This window comes from Eptesicus fuscus, chromosome 18, assembly GCF_027574615.1.
Source record: "Eptesicus fuscus isolate TK198812 chromosome 18, DD_ASM_mEF_20220401, whole genome shotgun sequence".
Lineage (NCBI taxonomy): Eukaryota > Metazoa > Chordata > Mammalia > Chiroptera > Vespertilionidae > Eptesicus > Eptesicus fuscus.
In genome coordinates, this window is record NC_072490.1 from 33,399,552 (window position 1) to 33,417,890 (window position 18,339).

At 43.1% G+C, this 18,339-nt stretch overlaps 2 protein-coding genes across 3 annotated transcripts in view; one reads left to right on the forward strand and one right to left on the reverse strand.

Annotated features, from left to right (window-relative positions):
- Positions 1–7,103, reverse strand: part of XPC (XPC complex subunit, DNA damage recognition and repair factor) — a 28,009-nt gene extending 20,906 nt beyond the window's left edge. Inside the window, exons 1-4 of one of the 2 annotated variants that reach the window (XM_054729941.1) lie at positions 6,896–7,103; positions 5,345–5,351; positions 2,653–2,656; positions 420–615 (exon numbers count right to left, since the gene is read on the reverse strand). In XM_054729941.1, coding sequence (XP_054585916.1) covers positions 420–615; positions 2,653–2,656; positions 5,345–5,351; positions 6,896–7,044 — 356 coding nt within the window. In that variant the 5' untranslated portion in view covers positions 7,045–7,103. The remainder of the gene's footprint in view (positions 1–419; positions 616–2,652; positions 2,657–5,344; positions 5,352–6,895) is intronic. The other variant, XM_054729940.1, reaches the window with a different exon arrangement.
- Positions 7,104–7,203: 100 nt separating this feature from the next.
- LSM3 (LSM3 homolog, U6 small nuclear RNA and mRNA degradation associated) lies at positions 7,204–17,737 on the forward strand. The gene is made up of 4 exons (XM_008152432.3): positions 7,204–7,357; positions 11,108–11,218; positions 12,647–12,742; positions 17,332–17,737. Exons 1-4 carry the CDS (start codon positions 7,337–7,339, stop codon positions 17,410–17,412), a joined length of 309 nt encoding a protein of 102 aa, XP_008150654.1. The 5' UTR covers positions 7,204–7,336; the 3' UTR covers positions 17,413–17,737.
- Positions 17,738–18,339: the final 602 nt, after the last annotated feature.

Consider the following 18,339-nt stretch of genomic DNA (forward strand, 5'->3'; position numbering starts at 1 on the left):
AGCAAAGTATGAGCATGTGCCATGTGCAGTCCAGCTGGGCAGGAGTCGAGTGTGCTTGAGGAGAGTAGTACGAGAGAAAGCTGGAATGGCAGGTAAATACTTTTTATGTGCAGTATCTTTGTATAGTACAAAGAACACAGGATCAGGAGTCAAAAGACCTAAGTCTTATCCTGGTTTTTGCCATTATCTAGCTGTGTAACCATGAATAAATCACTTTCTGCAAGCTATCATTGTTCTCACCTGAAAAGTTTGGGAGGTAAGTATATAATCGCTAAGGTTCTTTCTAGCTCTTACTAGTAGTTTGAGCTCTATCTAGAAGAGTTTAAAGATCCCGGCTTTTCCATGGATCCTAGTGACAAGCAAAAAGAACAGGTTTTATTAATCACATTTCTCTGACAGGGGCAATCAAGACCTCTCACCTGAAATCTTCCCCATCACTGAAGACTTCATCCTTTTTAACCTTGAGGTTTTCAGATTTAACAGTCACCTTGGCCACCTTCTTTTTTGCTGGACCATCTGGTGAGCCCCCAGGGTCATGGCAACCCCTCTTCCTCTTTCCTTGTGAGACTTTTGAGAGCAGACTCTTCTTTGGGGGTTTCTCATCTTCAAAGACATCTAGATGCCCACATGCAACAGGTAAGGGACAATAGAAAGGTGGATGCAGAGTGGTTTCAGGGTCATGAAAACTCTTCTGTAACCTCCTTCCAAACCACATCTCCATCACCAGCCCATCCTGCCACATTTAGTCAACAACCAGCTTTCAGCCTCTGCCCACCTTCAGTCCAGTCTACACTCTGTGCTCACAGTAAAAACCACTTCCTTTATTAGCATTTTATTCAACTCTTCCTAAGACTACAGAGAGGCCATCATATCTAACTTTCAAATCTCAAATTTCTGCTTATATCCAGTAAGAAAAATCCATTGATCCACTGATTAACCCCTTGCTTATTTACCACCTGCCAAGACCATTTTTAGGGATAATCCACTTCTACTATGTGAAATATTTTGAGTTCATAAACATAATCAAGTTTTGCCACAACCTTATTTCTATTAATAGGTATTTCCGCCATCTTTCAAAATCAAACTCTGCTCAAAACACATACTTAATGAAATCTTTCCAATCTAACCCAAATGGCACTTGGTAAACTAACCATCTCAGCAAGCTTAGGGTTAGAATAAGATAGTAATAATTATCTTTACTTTCTTAAGATAATTATATTTTTGGTAAAGGGAAATATAAAAATGCATAAGCTGTTGGTTTTAGTTAAATTAGGGTATCTAAAACTATGGTTTATTAATATATCAATATATTAATTTTTAATAATAAATAATTTATGAATAACTTGGCAGAAGAGGATTTTCTTAATTTTGCAAATCTATTCATGAAAATAATCTTGTCTCTAAAATAAATCATTTTTCTGCCTTTGCATGACTCTGCTTGAATTAATTTTGGGAAACAAAAATACTCTAGCCTGTACTGAGGTTCCAAAGGAGCTGCAATATTAACCTAAAATATCAAATGAATTCATTCCTTTCATTTATGGTTTGTCCTGATGACTCTCTTGGGGTATTTATATCCCTCAGGAATATACTTTGGCATGGGAAGAAGACTCCCTTTTGATCTAAATAAAGTCATAACTTACTTTTAATAAATTTCATATTATAGGGGCATTTAAAAAGTATATATTTTTATTGATTTCAGAGAGGAAGGAAGAGGGAGAGAGAGATAGAAACATCCATGATGAGAGAGAATCATAGATTGGCTGCCTCCTGCAAGTCCCCCACTGGGAATCGAGCCCACAACCTGGGCACGTGCCCTTGACCAGAATTGAACCTGGGACCTTTCAGTTCGCCGGCTGACGCTATATCCACTGAGTCAAACCAGCTAGGGCTAGGGGCATTTGTTTTAATGCTTGATAAAATCAATCGTTTAGTTCGGTTTCTTTCAAATGTTTTATAGAAGGAATTTATGTATTCCCTTGGTTTAAACATTTCAATGGAAACAAAATATTTCAAAATTAGTTATTTAGAATATAGAAACAGATTTCTTATTCCAAGACCAGAGGCTGATTAAAGGTTTATAACTTGACAGTTTTGAGTAGGGTGCCCTTAAAATCAGGATTTCCATTATCTCACAAGGGTCTTTAGCCCTCTATCAATAAGCAAAGATGCAAAATAGTTCATTTTTACTGCTCTAAAAATGCAGTGGGAGGATACTTCAGAGGTACCATTTCTTTCTCACCAAATTTATTTGGTTGGTTAAAAGGCACAGCTGTATACTTTTGTGCTTTGAAGAGAGAAGTAGGAGAGTTAAAAAAGGTGAAAAGGAAACAAAAAATTGAATTTTAAAAATGTTCATGGTATTATTATAAAAAACTTTAAAAATCCAAATGTCCAACCATGAGATGATCATTAATTCCAGTATAACACAATAAAATATAATTCAGTTATCTTTTAAGACAAAGGAAAATGATCTAGGATAAAATGTTAAGCATGAAAAGTTGTTTTTACAGTATGGCTTCTACTGTACAAAACAACACAGACTAAAAGGAAATATACCATTATTTAGTGGTGGTTATTTCTTTCTTTTTTATTTATTTTTTATTTAATTAAGGTATTATATGTGTACATATCTTACCATTGCCTCCCCACCCCACTCCCATATATGCCCTCACCCCCCAGAGTTTTGCGTCCATTGGTTATGTTTATATGCATGCATACAAGTCCTTTGGTTGATCTCTTATCTTAGTGGTGGTTATTTCTGCATGGTAGAAATATAGGTGATTTTTTCTTTATTCTTTGCTGTGTTTTTTTGGTCCTAGAGAATCTAGAGGCTATTTTCCAGGACTTTCCATGATCTAGGGCTATCTAATATGGATAACCAGCCTCCTTGAGTTCAATATCGAATGAATTCAAAAAAGTTGTTTAGAAAGAAATCTTGATTGCTCATGTACACCACACAGTTGGTACAAAGTGGTTATTTCAGCAGGGCAGGAATTACCACTGTGGTTTGCTTGGCCATCTATTGAGATTTAACAAGAACACCTGCTTAATCCACCAGCGGCATCTCAGAGCACTTAGAATAAAATACAAACTCCCTAGCTTGGTCTCTAAACGAAGGGCTCTGCCCACCTCTCTCACCTCAATTCCCCTCACTCACTGTTCCAGCTAACTGGCCAAGCTCATTCCCCCTGAGTCTTTAAACGTTCCCTCTGCCTGGATCTTTCCTCCCAGAACTTCCTATGAATGGCTCCTTCAGGACATTCAGTAACTGGCTCAAAATGTCCCCTCCTGCCCTAACCGGTTTGGCTCAGCGGATAGAGCGTCGGCTTGCGGACTCAAGGGTCCCAGGTTCGATCCCAGTCAAGGGCATGTACCTTGGTTGCGGGCACATACCCAGTGGGGGGTGTGCAGGAGGCAGATGATCGATGTTTCTCTCTCATCGATGTTTCTAGCTCTCTATCCCTCTCCCTTCCTCTCTGTAAAAAATCAATACAATATATTTAATAATAGCCGAAACCGGTTTGGCTCAGTGGATAGAGCATCGGCCTGTGGACTGAAGGGTCCCGGGTTCGATTCCGGTCAAGGGCATGTACCTTGGTTGCGGACACATCCCCAGTGGGGGTTGTGCAAAAGGCAGCTGATCGATGTTTCTAACTCTCTGTCCCTCTCTCTTCCTCTCTGTAAAAAATATCAATAAAAAATATTAAAAAAATATATTTAATAATAATAATAAAAAAATAATGTCCCCTCCTCACAGAAACCTCCCCTGACCAGTGATTCTGACTTAGCTGCTCTTCCCCAGCCTCATGTCAGTTTTATGACAGTAAGCTGTTTTACTTTCTTCATAGATCTTATCACCATGTGAACTTATTTAATATATATTTTTAAATTTATTTTTCGAGAGGGAGAAACATCGAAGTGAGAGCATCAATCAGCTGCCTCCTGCACACCCCCTACCTGGGATTGAGGGATTGAGCCCCCAACCCAGGCATGTGCCCTAACAGGAAATTGAACCAGCAACCTATGGTGCACGGGAAGATGCCCAACCAACTGAGCCACACTGGCCAGGGCTTATTTTTAACTTTTTATTGTCTGTCCTATCTACCCCTACCCAGAGATTATAAGCATCATGAGAGCAAGAACTTTGCCTGTCTTGTTCATTACTGTAATTTCATTGCATGCACCGAGGTGCTGTTAAAACCCACACTATAGTACTATTAGAAACACCAGTCACCACATTAGCGTCACCTGCAGCCCAAACCACACTTGCTCCTCTACCCAACCACAGAAAAGATTCTAGCTCTTCAGATCCTGAAAGCTGCTTTGGAAACTTACTGCTAGCTCCTCTGGCTAACAGAGTCTGAGTTAAGCTCGAGTGCATCCTAACCTACATTTAGACTGAACTGACATGAGCTAGCCCAACTGACCACCTAACATGGACCATGCCAGGAACTTCATATGCTATCTCACTGAAAAATCACAACCACCCTGCCAGGCAGTATTATGTTTCACAGACCAGGTTCAAAAAGGCGAAGTTATTTGTCCAAAATAATTTACCCAAGTGCATATAACAACTGAGTGTTGGAGCTATACCAAGCTGGTGCCAGGGGAAGTGTTAGCTGGAAGAAACGCTTGCCACATATTCAGAATACATTCCCTCTGGCTAGAATACCAACCTCCGCTCAAGCCTTTTGCTAAAATATTACCCATCCTTAAAAGCACAGATCAGACAACTCCTTCAGAGCATTTTCCAATATCTTCGCTCAGACTTGATTATTCCTTCGGAAGCCACAGATCCCTACATCTACTCCCATGATATCACACTTTGCCTTGGATATTTTTTGTAAATGTCAACACTACTATACTCTAAGCTCCTCCAAGAAATCTTGATCTCCCATGTCACTTAGCTCGTGTACACCACGCAGTTGGTACTCAGAAAATATTCAAATGTTATTTGAATAAGTAGTAAATGAATGAAATGGAACTCACAGCAAATCACCTTTTAAGTTTAGAAACTGTTAGCATTTGTCTACTTCCCAATAGATGGAGAACTTGACAATATATAAAGAATCACAGAATTGTTGAATCTTGTGTCATAGGAGCCCCTGCTGGTTACCTAGTCTACTCTATTACCCAGTTTTTTCAGGAGTCTTTCTACAGAAGGGGTGGGGAATATCCAGCCTTCGAAGCCATTTGGTCTGGCCCTGCCAAGGCATTAGGGGTGAGTTAATTAAATGTCTGACCAAATATAGCAAGCTAATTTTTAAGTTGATAATTCTGTATGGCCCTCGAATGATGTTATAAACATCCAATGGCCCTTGGCAGAAAAAAGGTTCTCTACCCCTGCTCTACAGCATGCATTTTGCGATTATTAAAAATATTTATTGAATGCCCTGGCCGGGTAGCTGAGTTGGTTGGAGCATCATCCTGATAAGCCATGGTTGCAGGTTCGATTCCCCAGTCAGGGCATATACAAGAATAAACCAATGAATGCATAAATAAGTGGGACAACTAATCAATGCTTTTCAAATCGATGTTTCTCTCTCTCTCTCTCCCCCTTCCTCTCTCTAAAATCAATTAAAAAATTAAAAATATATATTTATTGAGCACTTAGTATATGCAGGGAGAGGCAAAAGAGGATACCTCAAAAAATAAAATGCTTTCATGAAGCTGAAATGTTAGGAAGATGGGCAATCAAAAAGGAAGCAAATAAATTAACAAGATCATTACAGATTGTGACCGAGGCTGTGAGGGCCTCTGTGACAGGGAGTACCTGGTAAAGGCCGCTTTAGGGCATTCAAGAGCATCTGAGTTGAGACCGGAAGGAGTAGAAGAATCAGTCATGGCAAGAGCCATGGAACAACATTCTAGGCAGAAGGAACCTCAAAGACAAAGGGTCAGGGTAAGAAATAACATGGCATGTTTGAAACACAAAGGAGGCCCGTAAGGAGAGTATCTGTCCAAGAAAAGAGGGGCAGGAGACAACAGGTAGGTTAACAACAGCCAAATCATGTAAGGTCTTGTAAGCCACGATGAGGAATTTTGAATTTTACGCCAAGAGCAATGGAAAGACACAGGGAGTTTGAAGTACATCATGTTATGATCTGATTTTTTTTTTTTTTTTTTAAAGATCACTTGGGCTCCTGGGTGAACTATTGCAGGGGGAGGGGAAGGGAAGTAGGGAGACCAGTAAAGCGGCAACTGCAGTCGTTCAACTGAGAAGTGATGGCTTGGGCAGGGTCTGTGGCCGTGAGAATAAAGAGAAGTGGAGAGGACCGAGATAAAGCTCTGAGATTGAACTGACAGGACTTGCTGACGGATGGGATGTTTGCGCTTAAGGAAAAGGAGATGTTTGCTGTAACTAGTGGGTGAAGGTATCATTTGTTGCGGTGGGAAAAAGTGGAGAAGAGACAAGCTGAAAGAAGAAAACCAAGAGTTCTGCTTTGCCCACGACAAACATTTGATACCATCGTGAAGTCAGGTTGGATCCGAATCTTGTACTCTGGGGTGAGATTCAGCTCACGCTATTATTCTGGGAGTCAGCACACTACAGCGCTCTATGACCTGGGCCGCCGTCTTCTGGGGACACAAAGTAACTGCAATGCCTTTTCCCTATTTAGCCCTTTGCCTCTACCAGGAGGATGGACTTTATCCTGTAGACAAACAGGGAGCAAAAAAGAGGCTGCGCGCGGGAGCTCGCGGGGAGGCCGAGTTTCAGGGGAACCGCTCAGGGCGCATCACTCCTCGCGTGAGGACAAAGGCAGAGCGACGTCGGGGAGGACCCAGGCAGCAGCACAACCACTGGCCCCGGGAACGTCGCTCCGCGGCGCAGATGGGCGCGGAGCAGCCTCCGCCCCCCCACCTCCAAGGGGCCGGCCTCCCGCTCCCGCACCCGGGGCCTGCTTCCGGATCTTCTTCAGCATCTCCCGCTAAGTCCAGCTTGGCCTCGCTCTCACCTGCCTCCTTCTCCTCGCCCTTGGCTTTCTGGACGCGTCGTTCGCGTCCCCGAGGGTCCTTGCCAGCCGCCCGCTTCCGAGCCATCTTGCTCGGGCAAGACTCGCTCCGCGAGTGACGCACCACGCCGCGGAAAGCAGCACGAGCCCGGGCCACGCCCCCAGGCGGGAAGAGGCATGGCCACGCCCCTGCCTTTTACGGACCGTGCCGCTCGCTTCAAGATGCAACTCCGCCCCGAAGACCAGTGAGCACTGCGGGAAGCAAGAAAGGGCAAAACAGATTTCTTTTTACTTCCGGTGCCTTGCGTCCTCGCGTTTCCGGAGCCTGGACGGGCTGGAGAGATATCGCGAGAGGCGGGAAAGGGCGCAGGGTTTGAAACATGGCGGACGACGTGGACCAGGTGAGTGTCTGCTGAGGAGCTCGCTCCACAGCAGCTTCCCTGTTTGGCTTTGTGGACCAGGGCTGCTTTCTCCGAGGTAACCGACCCTGCCGACTCCCTCCGGGTCTCACGGGCTCAGGCCCTGAAGGCTTTTCTCTTAGAAGTCCGCCGGAAAACTTGCTACTGCGCTCGCTCGCTCGCCATTTCCTTTCTCCGAGTCTCACTTTTATCTATAGAATGGGGATAATTAACCTTGCCTGCCTCACGGAGCTGTCCGGATTCTGATAGAAAGCGTGACAGTAAAGTTAAAGGAATTTTATCATTACTGAGCGCACCAGTTATTACTCATTCAACAAATGCTTAGGGAACATCAACTCTGTATGGTTAGACACCGTTCAAAACACCAGGGACACCAGCATGGACATACGTGATCACTGGTCCCACTTGGAGTTTGTATTGTCCCACTTGGGGAGGACAGATAAAAAGTAAACGTAGACATGTGGGATATATAGGAACTGTGATGTGGTAAGAAGGAAACAAGCCAGGAGCGGTATGCAGAACTGATAGTCCTACAGGCTTGGTCACCTGCTCTTCCTTTTTCCCAAAATACTTTTGCTCAGGTATCAATGTGGATCAGGCCACAACTTCTACCGACATCTCACTTCTCATCAAAGAGGACTTTTGGCCCACCTACATAAAAGAACACTCTTCCAGTCTTCTTATCTACTTCATAGCATGTTATTTGTTCATATTAGTATAAGCTTTGTTTAATGTATCTCCTGCCCCTCCCCCCAAAAATGGATTTCTTAAGAGCAGTTTTGTTTTGTTCACTATTCTGTCTTCCCGGTTTAGAACAGCACTAGAAACATTTAACACATTGATTGAATGAATTGGGAGGCCTCTTTGAAAGGAAATATTTAAAGCTACAGAATGAAAAGGGTAGACTGCAGGCATCCCAGACTGAGGCTAAAGTAGGCTTCTGTCATGTGTATATTCTTATCTATATATCTATAAAAGCCTAATATGCTAAGTGTCCATCCGATCTGTCGGTGTTTTGAACTGGTTGGTCAACTGCTTGACCAGTTGCTGTGACACACACTGACCACCAGAGGGTGGATGCTCCGACCGGTAGGTTAGCTTGCTGCTGGGGTCCGGCCGATGGAGACTGGGCAAGATGGGGCTGGACATGCCCTGGAGCCCTTCCACAGTCCCTTCCCAGGTGGCCAGCCCCCATTGACCCCAATCGGGACTGGGTGAGACAGCCCCGATCACCGGCCAGGCTGAGGGACCCCACCTGTGCATGAATTCATGCACCAGGCCTCTAGTAGTATTATAATCTAATCTAATAATAGACAAATATGCAAATTGACCACACCTTCGCTACACCTAAGCCACGCCCACCAGCCAAGCCATGCCCACCAACCAATCAGGACGAGTATGCAAATTACCCCAACAAAGATGGCAGCTAATTTGCATATCAAGACAGCGTCGAAAGGGGGGGAGGGGAGGAGAAGGGAGGAGCGAAGTCAGGGCCGGGGGCCAACGGAAAAGCAGGCGGGCTGGAGGAGAAGGTGGGGCGGGTGACAAGGGCGGGGCGGAGGCGGGGCCGGGGGTGAACGGAAATGCAGGTGGGCTGGAGGAGAAGGCGGGGCAGGTGACAAGGGAGGAGCGGAGGCGGGGCCGGGGGCGAACAGAAATGCGGGCGGGCTGGAGGAGAAGGCGGGGCAGGTGACAAGGGAGGAACGGAGGCGGGGTAGAGTGCAGCAGGAAATTCTATTGCAGGATATTTCCTGCAACGGGAAAGCTAGTTATTTATATGCCTCTCTTGACTAGAATGAGCTTCTACAGGGCAGGGACTGACTTCTGTATCATTATAATCTAGTTGGTTAGCTCCGTGGTCGGCAAACTGTGGCTCGAGAGCCACATGCGGCCCTTTGGCCCCTTGAGTGTGGCTCTTCCACAAAATACCACGGCCTGGGCGAGTCTATTTTTGAAGAAGTGGTGTTAGAAGAAGTTAAAGTTTAAAAAATTTGGCTCTCAAAAGAAATTTCAGTCGTTGTACTGTTGATATTTGGCTCTGTTGACTAATGAGTTTGCTGACCACTGAGTTAGCTGGTTCTAAACAAACACCTGTTGAACTAGGGATGGGGACCAGTTGAGCTCAGGATATTTTTTCTCCCCTCATCTAGCCTTTTCAGACTGTAGAGCCAGTAATGTTCAGTCACCTTCTTCCAGTAGCCTCATGTACTCACTGAAGAAGCTCTCCTTGAATAATTTTATCAACTCTTCTTCAGCCATCCCTTTCACATGGATGATCCCAAGTCATCATGGCCCTGATCTCTGAGACCTTTTCCAATGGTTCTTTAATAGAAACAATGACAATGACAACCATTTATAAGTACTTTCTGTTTGCCAGCTTCAATGTTAAATACATTAGCTAAATTAAAAAAAAAAGTATTTTTATTGATTTCAGAGAGGAAAGGAGAGGAGAAAGAGAAACATCAATGAGAGAGAATCATTGGTTGACTGCCTCCTGCACATACCCCACTGGGGATCGAGCCCACAACCCGGGCATGTGCCCTGACCTAGAATCGAACTGTGACCTCCTGGTTCATAGGTCGATGCTCAGCAAGGGAGCCACGCTGGCTGGGCCATTAGCTCAATTTTTTAAAATGTGTTTTTATTGATTTTAGAGATTGAGGGAGGGAGGGGGGAGAGAAAGAGAGAGAGAAACATCAATGTGAGAAACATCGATCAGCTGCACACACCAGGAATCGAACCTGCAACCTGGGCATGTACCCTGATGGAATCAAACTGGTGACCTTTCGGTGCATGGGATGATGCTCAACCAATTGTGCTATACCAGCTAGGGCTGTACATTAGTTAATTTAATCCTCATAAGAGTCATAATGGGAAGATTGTGGCTTCCTTATTTTATAGACCAGGAAATAGAGTTAGAGATGGTATAACCCCCCCCCCCCCCCCAATTTTTATTTATTGACTTGAGAGAGGGAGAGAGACAGAGACAGACATTTCACTTACTTTCATATTCATTGGTTGATTCTTGTAGTGCCCAGACCCAAGGTCGAACCTGCAACCTTGGTGTATTGGGATAACACTCTAACCAACTGAGCACCTGGCCAGGGCTGAGATGGCATAATTTTTAATCTCAATTCATAAGTATCAGAGTCAGGAGTTGAACCCACACTGTCTGATTCCAAAGCCAGTGCTTTCAGCCAGTATTCTATACTATTTGCTGAATGTATTACTCTTACTGGCCATTTGGCACCCAAAAGTCAGCCTGCCCTATAAGAACTTAGTCTTCTCTCAAACCTTCATCTCCGCATAGCATTCTGACTAGTGTGTAGTAGTCATTAAGTGAATGTTTTTCAAATTACTGTACTAAATGATATTTGAGATAAGGCTAATGTCCCTGATAGTGACTCCTTAAACCCTGAAATTGGGTCAGACAATTTGTACTGTGAAGGAACAGAGTACAGTCGTGATTATATTGCTAACTCCTTCCTGTGTATGTATGTTTCAGACTTCATTTGTATAGCACTTACTTTGTGTCAGGTATTGTTCTAAGCCTTCATTTATGTCATGTAATCCTTGGTATTAGGTAGGCACTATTGTTATCCACATTTTACAAATTATGAGACTGAAACATAGAGGAGTTATGTTATTTGCCCACATCACACAGCATGGCATTGATTTGAGTGCTGCATTCTCTCTAGTAATTGTTATTACTAAGCCTGCTTCTTTTATCAGCAACAAACTACCAACACTGTAGAAGAGCCCCTGGATCTTATCAGGCTCAGCCTGGATGAGCGAATTTATGTGAAAATGAGAAATGACAGAGAGCTTCGAGGTAGATTACATGTAAGTAATCATATTATTTCCTTGTCATCCCTCGCTACCCTAACCCCTTGAAATGTAAAAACTGTCCACTGTAGAGGAGCCTTTTGAATGTAAAGGAGAATGAGGTGGAAGGCCTCATAAATCAAATACAACTGTGTTTTATTCATATTTTTAACATTTTTTTCTCTTAACAGAAGTGATTTGTTTATTAAAGAACATGTTCATTTCTTTCATTTTGTCCCTTCTGTATACTTGCAAATAACATTTTTTCCATTCTTACTTAAATGTTCTTTAAATTACTGACATATACATAAATTTGTGTTTTCTTGTGAAAAAAATTAAAACAACACAAATACATAGAGTAAAAGGTGAAATCCCATTTCTTCTATTGGTAACCACTATTAAAAATTAAAAGTTGAAAAAAAAAATTAAAAGTTGAGTCTATAGATCTTTTCATGTATATCCTATATAGTAAAAGGCTAATATGCAAATCAGCTGAATGGCTGAACAACCAGTCACTATGATGCGCACTGACCACCAGGGGGCAGATGCTCAACACAGGAGCTGTCCCCTGGTGGTCAGTGCGCTCCCACAGGGAGCGGGCCTCAGCCGGCAGTTGGATATCCCCTGAGGACTCCCGGACTGCGAGAGGGCTCAGGCCGGGCTGAGGGACCCTCCTCCCCCGAGTGCACAGATTTCATGCACTGGGCCTCTAGTATTTATATATACCTGTCCATATGCATATATTTGCACTACACACACACACACACACACACACACACACACACACACCATTCCTAAAAAAATAAATGAGATCTTGCTACATAAATTTTTGAGTGCCTTTCTATTTCACTTAATCTTTTTGGAAATCATTGATCATGAGTACATATAAATCCTTTATTTTTTGTTTTTTTGTTTCTGTCAAACCCTCAACCAAGGATATTTTTTCCATTGATTTTTTTTTTTTATTATAGAGAGTGGAAGGGAAGGAGGGAGGGATGGGGGAGAGAGAAACATGGATGTGAGAGAGACACATGGATTGGTTGCCTCCTGAACACACCCTGACCAGGCTGGGAATGAATCTGCAACCCAGGTACGTGCCCTTGACCAGGAATCAAACCCTCTACCCTTTGGTGCACCAGCCGACATGCTAACCGTTGAGCAACACCAACCAAGGCTAGCAAGATTATTTTTTATTTGCATACTAGAGGCCTGGTGCACAAATTCGTGCACAGCCTATCGGACTGGGCCGGCCCTGTGCCTGGTCAAACTCCGGTTGAACTCTGGTCAAGGGGATAATTTGCATATTACCCTTTTATTATATAGGAGGATAGAAGTTTGTGGTATAAGTATTATGTGTTACTTGTATTGAGCCATTTGCATATTGTAAGCCCTGTTCATTGTTTCTTAATTTATTAAATTTCTTTGTCCCTCACCCTCCCACTTCAGGCTTATGATCAACATTTAAATATGATATTGGGAGATGTGGAAGAAACTGTGACTACTATAGAAATTGATGAAGAAACATACGAAGAGATATATAAAGTAAGTCACGCAGTTCTATTCATTGTTTTTAAAATGCCAATTATTCTTAACATTCAACAGCTTAACCCTTGTTTATAGCAAGTCTATCATGTTTTGACTCCTACTCGGGCTCAGTAGAGTATAGCAATTAAAAGCAAAGTCTTTGGGGTCAAACAGACCTGGTTTTCAATACTGGTTTGGCCACTTCATACTGGGGTGCGTTGGGCAAGGGAATTAACTTTGCAGGCTTAATTTCCTCATTGGTAAGCAGGAATACTATGATTCAATGCAATATGACAATGTAAGAAGCCTGTGTGCACTATTATGTGACAGTAATACTGGATAATGCTTTTTTTGTTTGATATGGACTTGATCTAGCAATACTTAATAGAGACTTAAACTTGTAAATTTAAAAAACATTTATTAACTCATTAAAAATAATAAGCTTATTATGTTAATATAAGTAACATTTTTATGACTATTTTCTAAAATACTACTTAGTGAGAAGTATCTTTGTTTCACATTTTTGCAAATGTCTTTATTGCGTGGCTTAATGACATCTAGCTTCTCACAACTGTTTTCTGCATTTAATGTGTTGTGATATATTATAATTGAAAAAAATCTGACCTCACAGATAGATAGTTGGAAAAGGGAGGGGGTATTTTTTGTGGTTATTTGCCTTTGATGCTATACCCAAACTCAAGAATGCTGGTTTCTTAAATGTTAGTTGCAGTGTGGAATCTGAAACCATGTTCATGAACTTTTCATAATCTTGTTATATGTAACTTAATTGGTCTACCTTGCACTTGGAGTGAATCTTTTACAATGCATGATTTTATAACATCAAGCACTGGTAATTTGGAAAATATTAGTTCACTGAGTTATGCAGATCTTCCAAATGTTGGCACATTTCATTCTTCAAATATAAAAAAAGAAAATCCCATTTGTTGTTACGTATTTTAAGTATTCGGAAGCCAGTCTTTAGCCCTCTTAGAGCATAGCGGTTTAAATCTGGATCCAAACCTTGACTCCCTTGCTTACCAGCTATATAGTTGTACCAAATTATCCATCTGTCTGTGTCTAAGTTTCTTTGTAAAGTGGGGATAGTAATAGGACCCAGTTAATACAGCTGTTGAGGATTCACTGAGAGGTTACTTGAAGAGCCTTCAGATTAGCAATAGGTACATAGTAAGTGTTCAAATGTTAGCCTTTGTTGATAGTTTTGCTTTATCATGGCTTTGTTCTTCTCTTCAATCACTCCAACTCTGGTGCTAGTTTTCTTTCTTTCTCTGAAAATGGGCTTTATTTTTTTAAATCTGCATTATTTTCCCTCAGACATGCCATTAGTAACTATTGTATGTTATCAGCCATCTACACTAATGAAAGAGAAACATGCAAATTGACCATCACTCTGCTATGCCCACCAGCCAATCAGGAGTGAGTTTGCAAATTAACCCAACAAAGATGGCGGTGGCCACGGAGCTGGAGCGAGCAGGAGGCTTGAGTTGCCCCTGGCAACGGAGGAAGCCAAGCTTCCTGCCGCCCTGGCCACGGCTGAAGGAGGGGCTGGGAGCCTGGGTCGCAGGGGTGTGTGGCCAGCCTGAAAACAGCCCTCAGCTCCTTACCCAGGCTGGCCGCACCCCCATCAGCCTCTCACCCAGGCTGGCCACGCCCCCTCAAGCGGGACCCTCACCCCGTGGGGGTGTGGCTGGCCTGCAAACCACCACAGGCCCCTCGCCCAGGCTGCCCCAAGCCCCAAGGGAACCCCCACCCTGATTCGGGACACCCTTCAGGGCAAACCAGCCGGCCCCCACCTGTGCACCAGGCCTCTATCTACTAATAAAAGGATAATATGCTAATTAGACTGGGAGACCTTCCAGACGTTCTTTTGGACAAAGCCATGGTGGCAGGGCCAAGGTAGAGGCGGTTAGAGGCCAAGAGGGGAGGGCAGTTGGGGGTGAGCAGACCAGCAGGGGGGCCAGTTGGGGGCAAGCAAGCCGGTGGGGGGGGCAGTTGGGGTGAGCAGACCAGCAGGGGGGGCAGTTGGGGGTGAGCAGGCTGGTGGGGGGGGCAGTTGGGGGTGAGCAGAATAGCCAGGGGGGCAGTTTGGGGTGAGCAGGCCAGCAGGGGGGCAGTTGGGGGCGAGCAGGCCAGTGGGGAGGGAAGGTGGGAGTGAGCAGGCCAGCAGGAGGGGCATTTGGGGGCGAGCAGGCTAGCAGGGGAGGCAGTTGGGGGCGAGCAGGCCAGCACCGGGGGGCAGTTGGGGGTGATCAGGCTGGCAGGCAGAGTGGTTAGGGGCAATCAGGCAGGCAGGCAGGTGAGCGGTTAGGAGCCAGCAGTCCCGGATTGCGAGAAGGATGTCCGAGTGCCGGTTTAGGCCCGATCCCTGTAAACCGGCAGTAGGACATCCTTCGAGGGGTCCCAGATTGGAGAGGGTGCAGGCCTGGCTGAGGGACACTCCCCCCCCTCCCCACCCCCGTGCACGAATTTCGTGCACCGGGCCACTAGTGAGTATAACAGTAATCAGTACAGCATAAAAGCTTGGGGTCTTATTAGATCTGGGTTGAAATCCTGGCTGCTGCTGCTGCTGCTGATTGACTTTGGGAAAATTATAGAAACTTTCTAGGCCTCTGGGACCCCCTCAGTTTTTGTTTTCTTTTAAACAATAGTTTATTGATTTGATAGATTAGGATGGAAGGTGAGAAACATCCATCTACTGCCTCCTGCACACCCCCTACTGGGGATTGAGTCTGCAACTTGCAACCTGGACATTGTGCCCTATTTGGGAATCAAACCAGCAACCTTTGGTGCATGGGACAAGCCCAACCAGCTGAGCCACCCGGCCAGGTGGGAACCCCTCTGTATAATGCCAGTACCTGTGTTTGCCTCTCAGGATTATAATAGGATACACTGAATTTGGTGCATGGAAAGCTGGTGGCATGTTGTAATAGGATTATACATAATCATAATTACACATAATTATGATTATATATAAATCCATCTTCAGTTTCCTTCCTTTTCTGAGTTTCACTCTTATTTCCAACATTCTTATTTAAAAATTTTCCACTTTGGATGTTCTCTTAAATCTAGTACATCTAAAACTAAACTCTTGGTGTTTTTCACCTTCAAAAATTCCCTATTTCTGTTTATGATTTTTCTGTTATTTAGACCAAAAATCTGGTTACTTCCAGTCAGTTTTGTGGTCCAGTATCCCCAGTCAGTGTTTTTTCCTAGACATAACTTGTAGATGCCTTTATTTACTTCCTCACCTCTATTCCTGTCCCTCAAATTAATGTTCACTACCTTGAGGCCACTTGCTAAAGTGAGTTTGGGTGGGAAGCAATACCCTTAATCTGATCTTTGCCTAGGGCTGAGTTTTTTGGTTGTTTTCCTTTAATATATGTTTATTGATCTCAGAGAGGAAGGGAAAGGGAGAGAGATATAGAAACATCAATGATGAGAGAGAATCATTGATTGGCTGCCTCCTTTACGCTCCACACTGGGGATCAAGCCTACAACCAGGGCATGAGCCCTGACTGGGAATCAAATCACGACCTCCTGGTTCATAGGTTGACACTCAACCACTGAGCCACATCAGCCGGGCAGGGCTGAGTTTGTTTAACTGAGAAGTTTTACTGGGCTTTGTTCCTCAAAGCTTTTCTTCCTACTTATGTCTACAGTTTGGGGTCTAAAAACAATTGGCTTTTCTAACCCTTTGATCCTGTTTCTTATAATCTCTGCTTGAAAACCAGTTACTTCTTTCCTGAGCTCATCTCTTTTTTATACTCCTTGCTGAGTGCATCAGGTTATCAGCAACACCTGCCAACATTTGACTTTTCCAATCTCTTCCCCTAGAACCTATAGGTTTGGGAGGTCCTTGGGCCACTTTCCAAGTCATTGCAGGCAGTCTTACCATGTGTTTCCCAAGGCATTCCATATGTGTTTCATTACTGCCTAAGGCTTGACACGTAGGCAAACAAACACCCCAAGGTATCCATTTCCTATGTTTGAGTGTGGTAACAACATGTAATGCACAGTAGAATTTTATTTCTCCCCTCATAACCATCCTGAGTGAAGTGTTAGGTCAGTACAATAGCTTTCTTCCAGATGCTCAGTCAGGGGCCCAGGCTTCCTTTATCTTAGGGTTCTGCCATCCCATGGATTCTCCAGCAGTGGGAGGAAGACCATAGAAGGAAATTTATGGAAGGTTTATGGATCACTCAATCACTTCTGTTTACTTCTCATTGGTTAAAACTCAATCTCATGGCTATATCTGGTTGCAAGGGAGTATGAGAAATGTAGCTGTGTGCCAGCTGTGTGCCTGAATGTAGCTGTGTGCCAGAAGAGGGGAATGGATATTGGTGGATAGTGCCATCTCTGCCCCAGTTATTGATATTCAGGAAAAGTAAACAGTAAACAGATAGTTTTTCTTTTGTACTACAAAGGTAAGTAATCAGGTTTTTTAATCAATTTGTTTGTGTTATAATGAATCTATGTTTGTTTTTTGTTTTCAAATTTCTCTCGTGAAAAACAACAACAAATAAACAATACTACTACATATTTGTGTAAATGTGTTCTGTTTTGTTTTGTTTCTTTTCTTCTTCTTCCAGTCAACAAAACGGAATATCCCAATGCTTTTTGTCCGGGGAGATGGTGTTGTCCTAGTTGCCCCTCCATTGAGAGTTGGTTGAAACAAAGAATATATCCTGTGTGGAAATTAGGAGACTTTATATGATTGCGTCTTTAAAGGTAGAAGATATTCAAAAGAGAAACCTGCGTAAATTTTGATATTAATAAATGACCAAGGATTCTTCTGCTCCTGAAATGAGTTTATTTGCACATAACTCACAAATTCTTAAGCTAAATGGCATTTTTATTTTTCTCCAACCCTTCCAATAAATGTGTTCACTAAAATGCAGCCCTCTTTTTTAGGCGTTAATTTGCTCCATTGTTTTTTCCAGACAATTTCTGATTTTTTTAATTTAAATTAAATTTGATGTTTTCTTTTTTTTTTAATGCAGTCTCCTGTCTTTTGAATTCTTTAAAGTAAGCACATGTCTTATTTTCACTGTATTGGTACACATCTATGTTTGAGGTGCCAGGCTGAATACTATCAATATGCTTCTTTCCCTCCAGTCTCTGAGAAGGCAGTTGTTTAAATCAATAATTGCAGAACAGTGAGATTAGTGCTGATAGAATAATGCATATATAGGATCCATAAGACACAGAGAAGAACTCCCAAATCAGAAGGGGGTGGGTGTGGGGGAGGTGATGTGTCACTAAATGTTAACATTGCAGTGAAGGATGAGCATGTTATTTCTGTCTGGCCTGATTTATTTCTAAGGTTAAGTGTCAGTGGTTATATGCCTTTGTGGTTCAGCTTGATCATATCTACCAATGCTACACATATTTTATGACTCAAGCCATTTCCATTCTTGGATCACAGGCGATTGATGAGAGGGCTAAAACAACCTCAGTGGCACAATAAAACAAAGAGGCTAAAAAAGCAAACCTATTATTTCTAGCTCCAGTCAGTTAGCACTTATGGTCTAAAGATAGAGGAAAGTTAATGTATGTGTAACAATTTCGAAAACTTTATTAAGACAGGGCTTAAAACC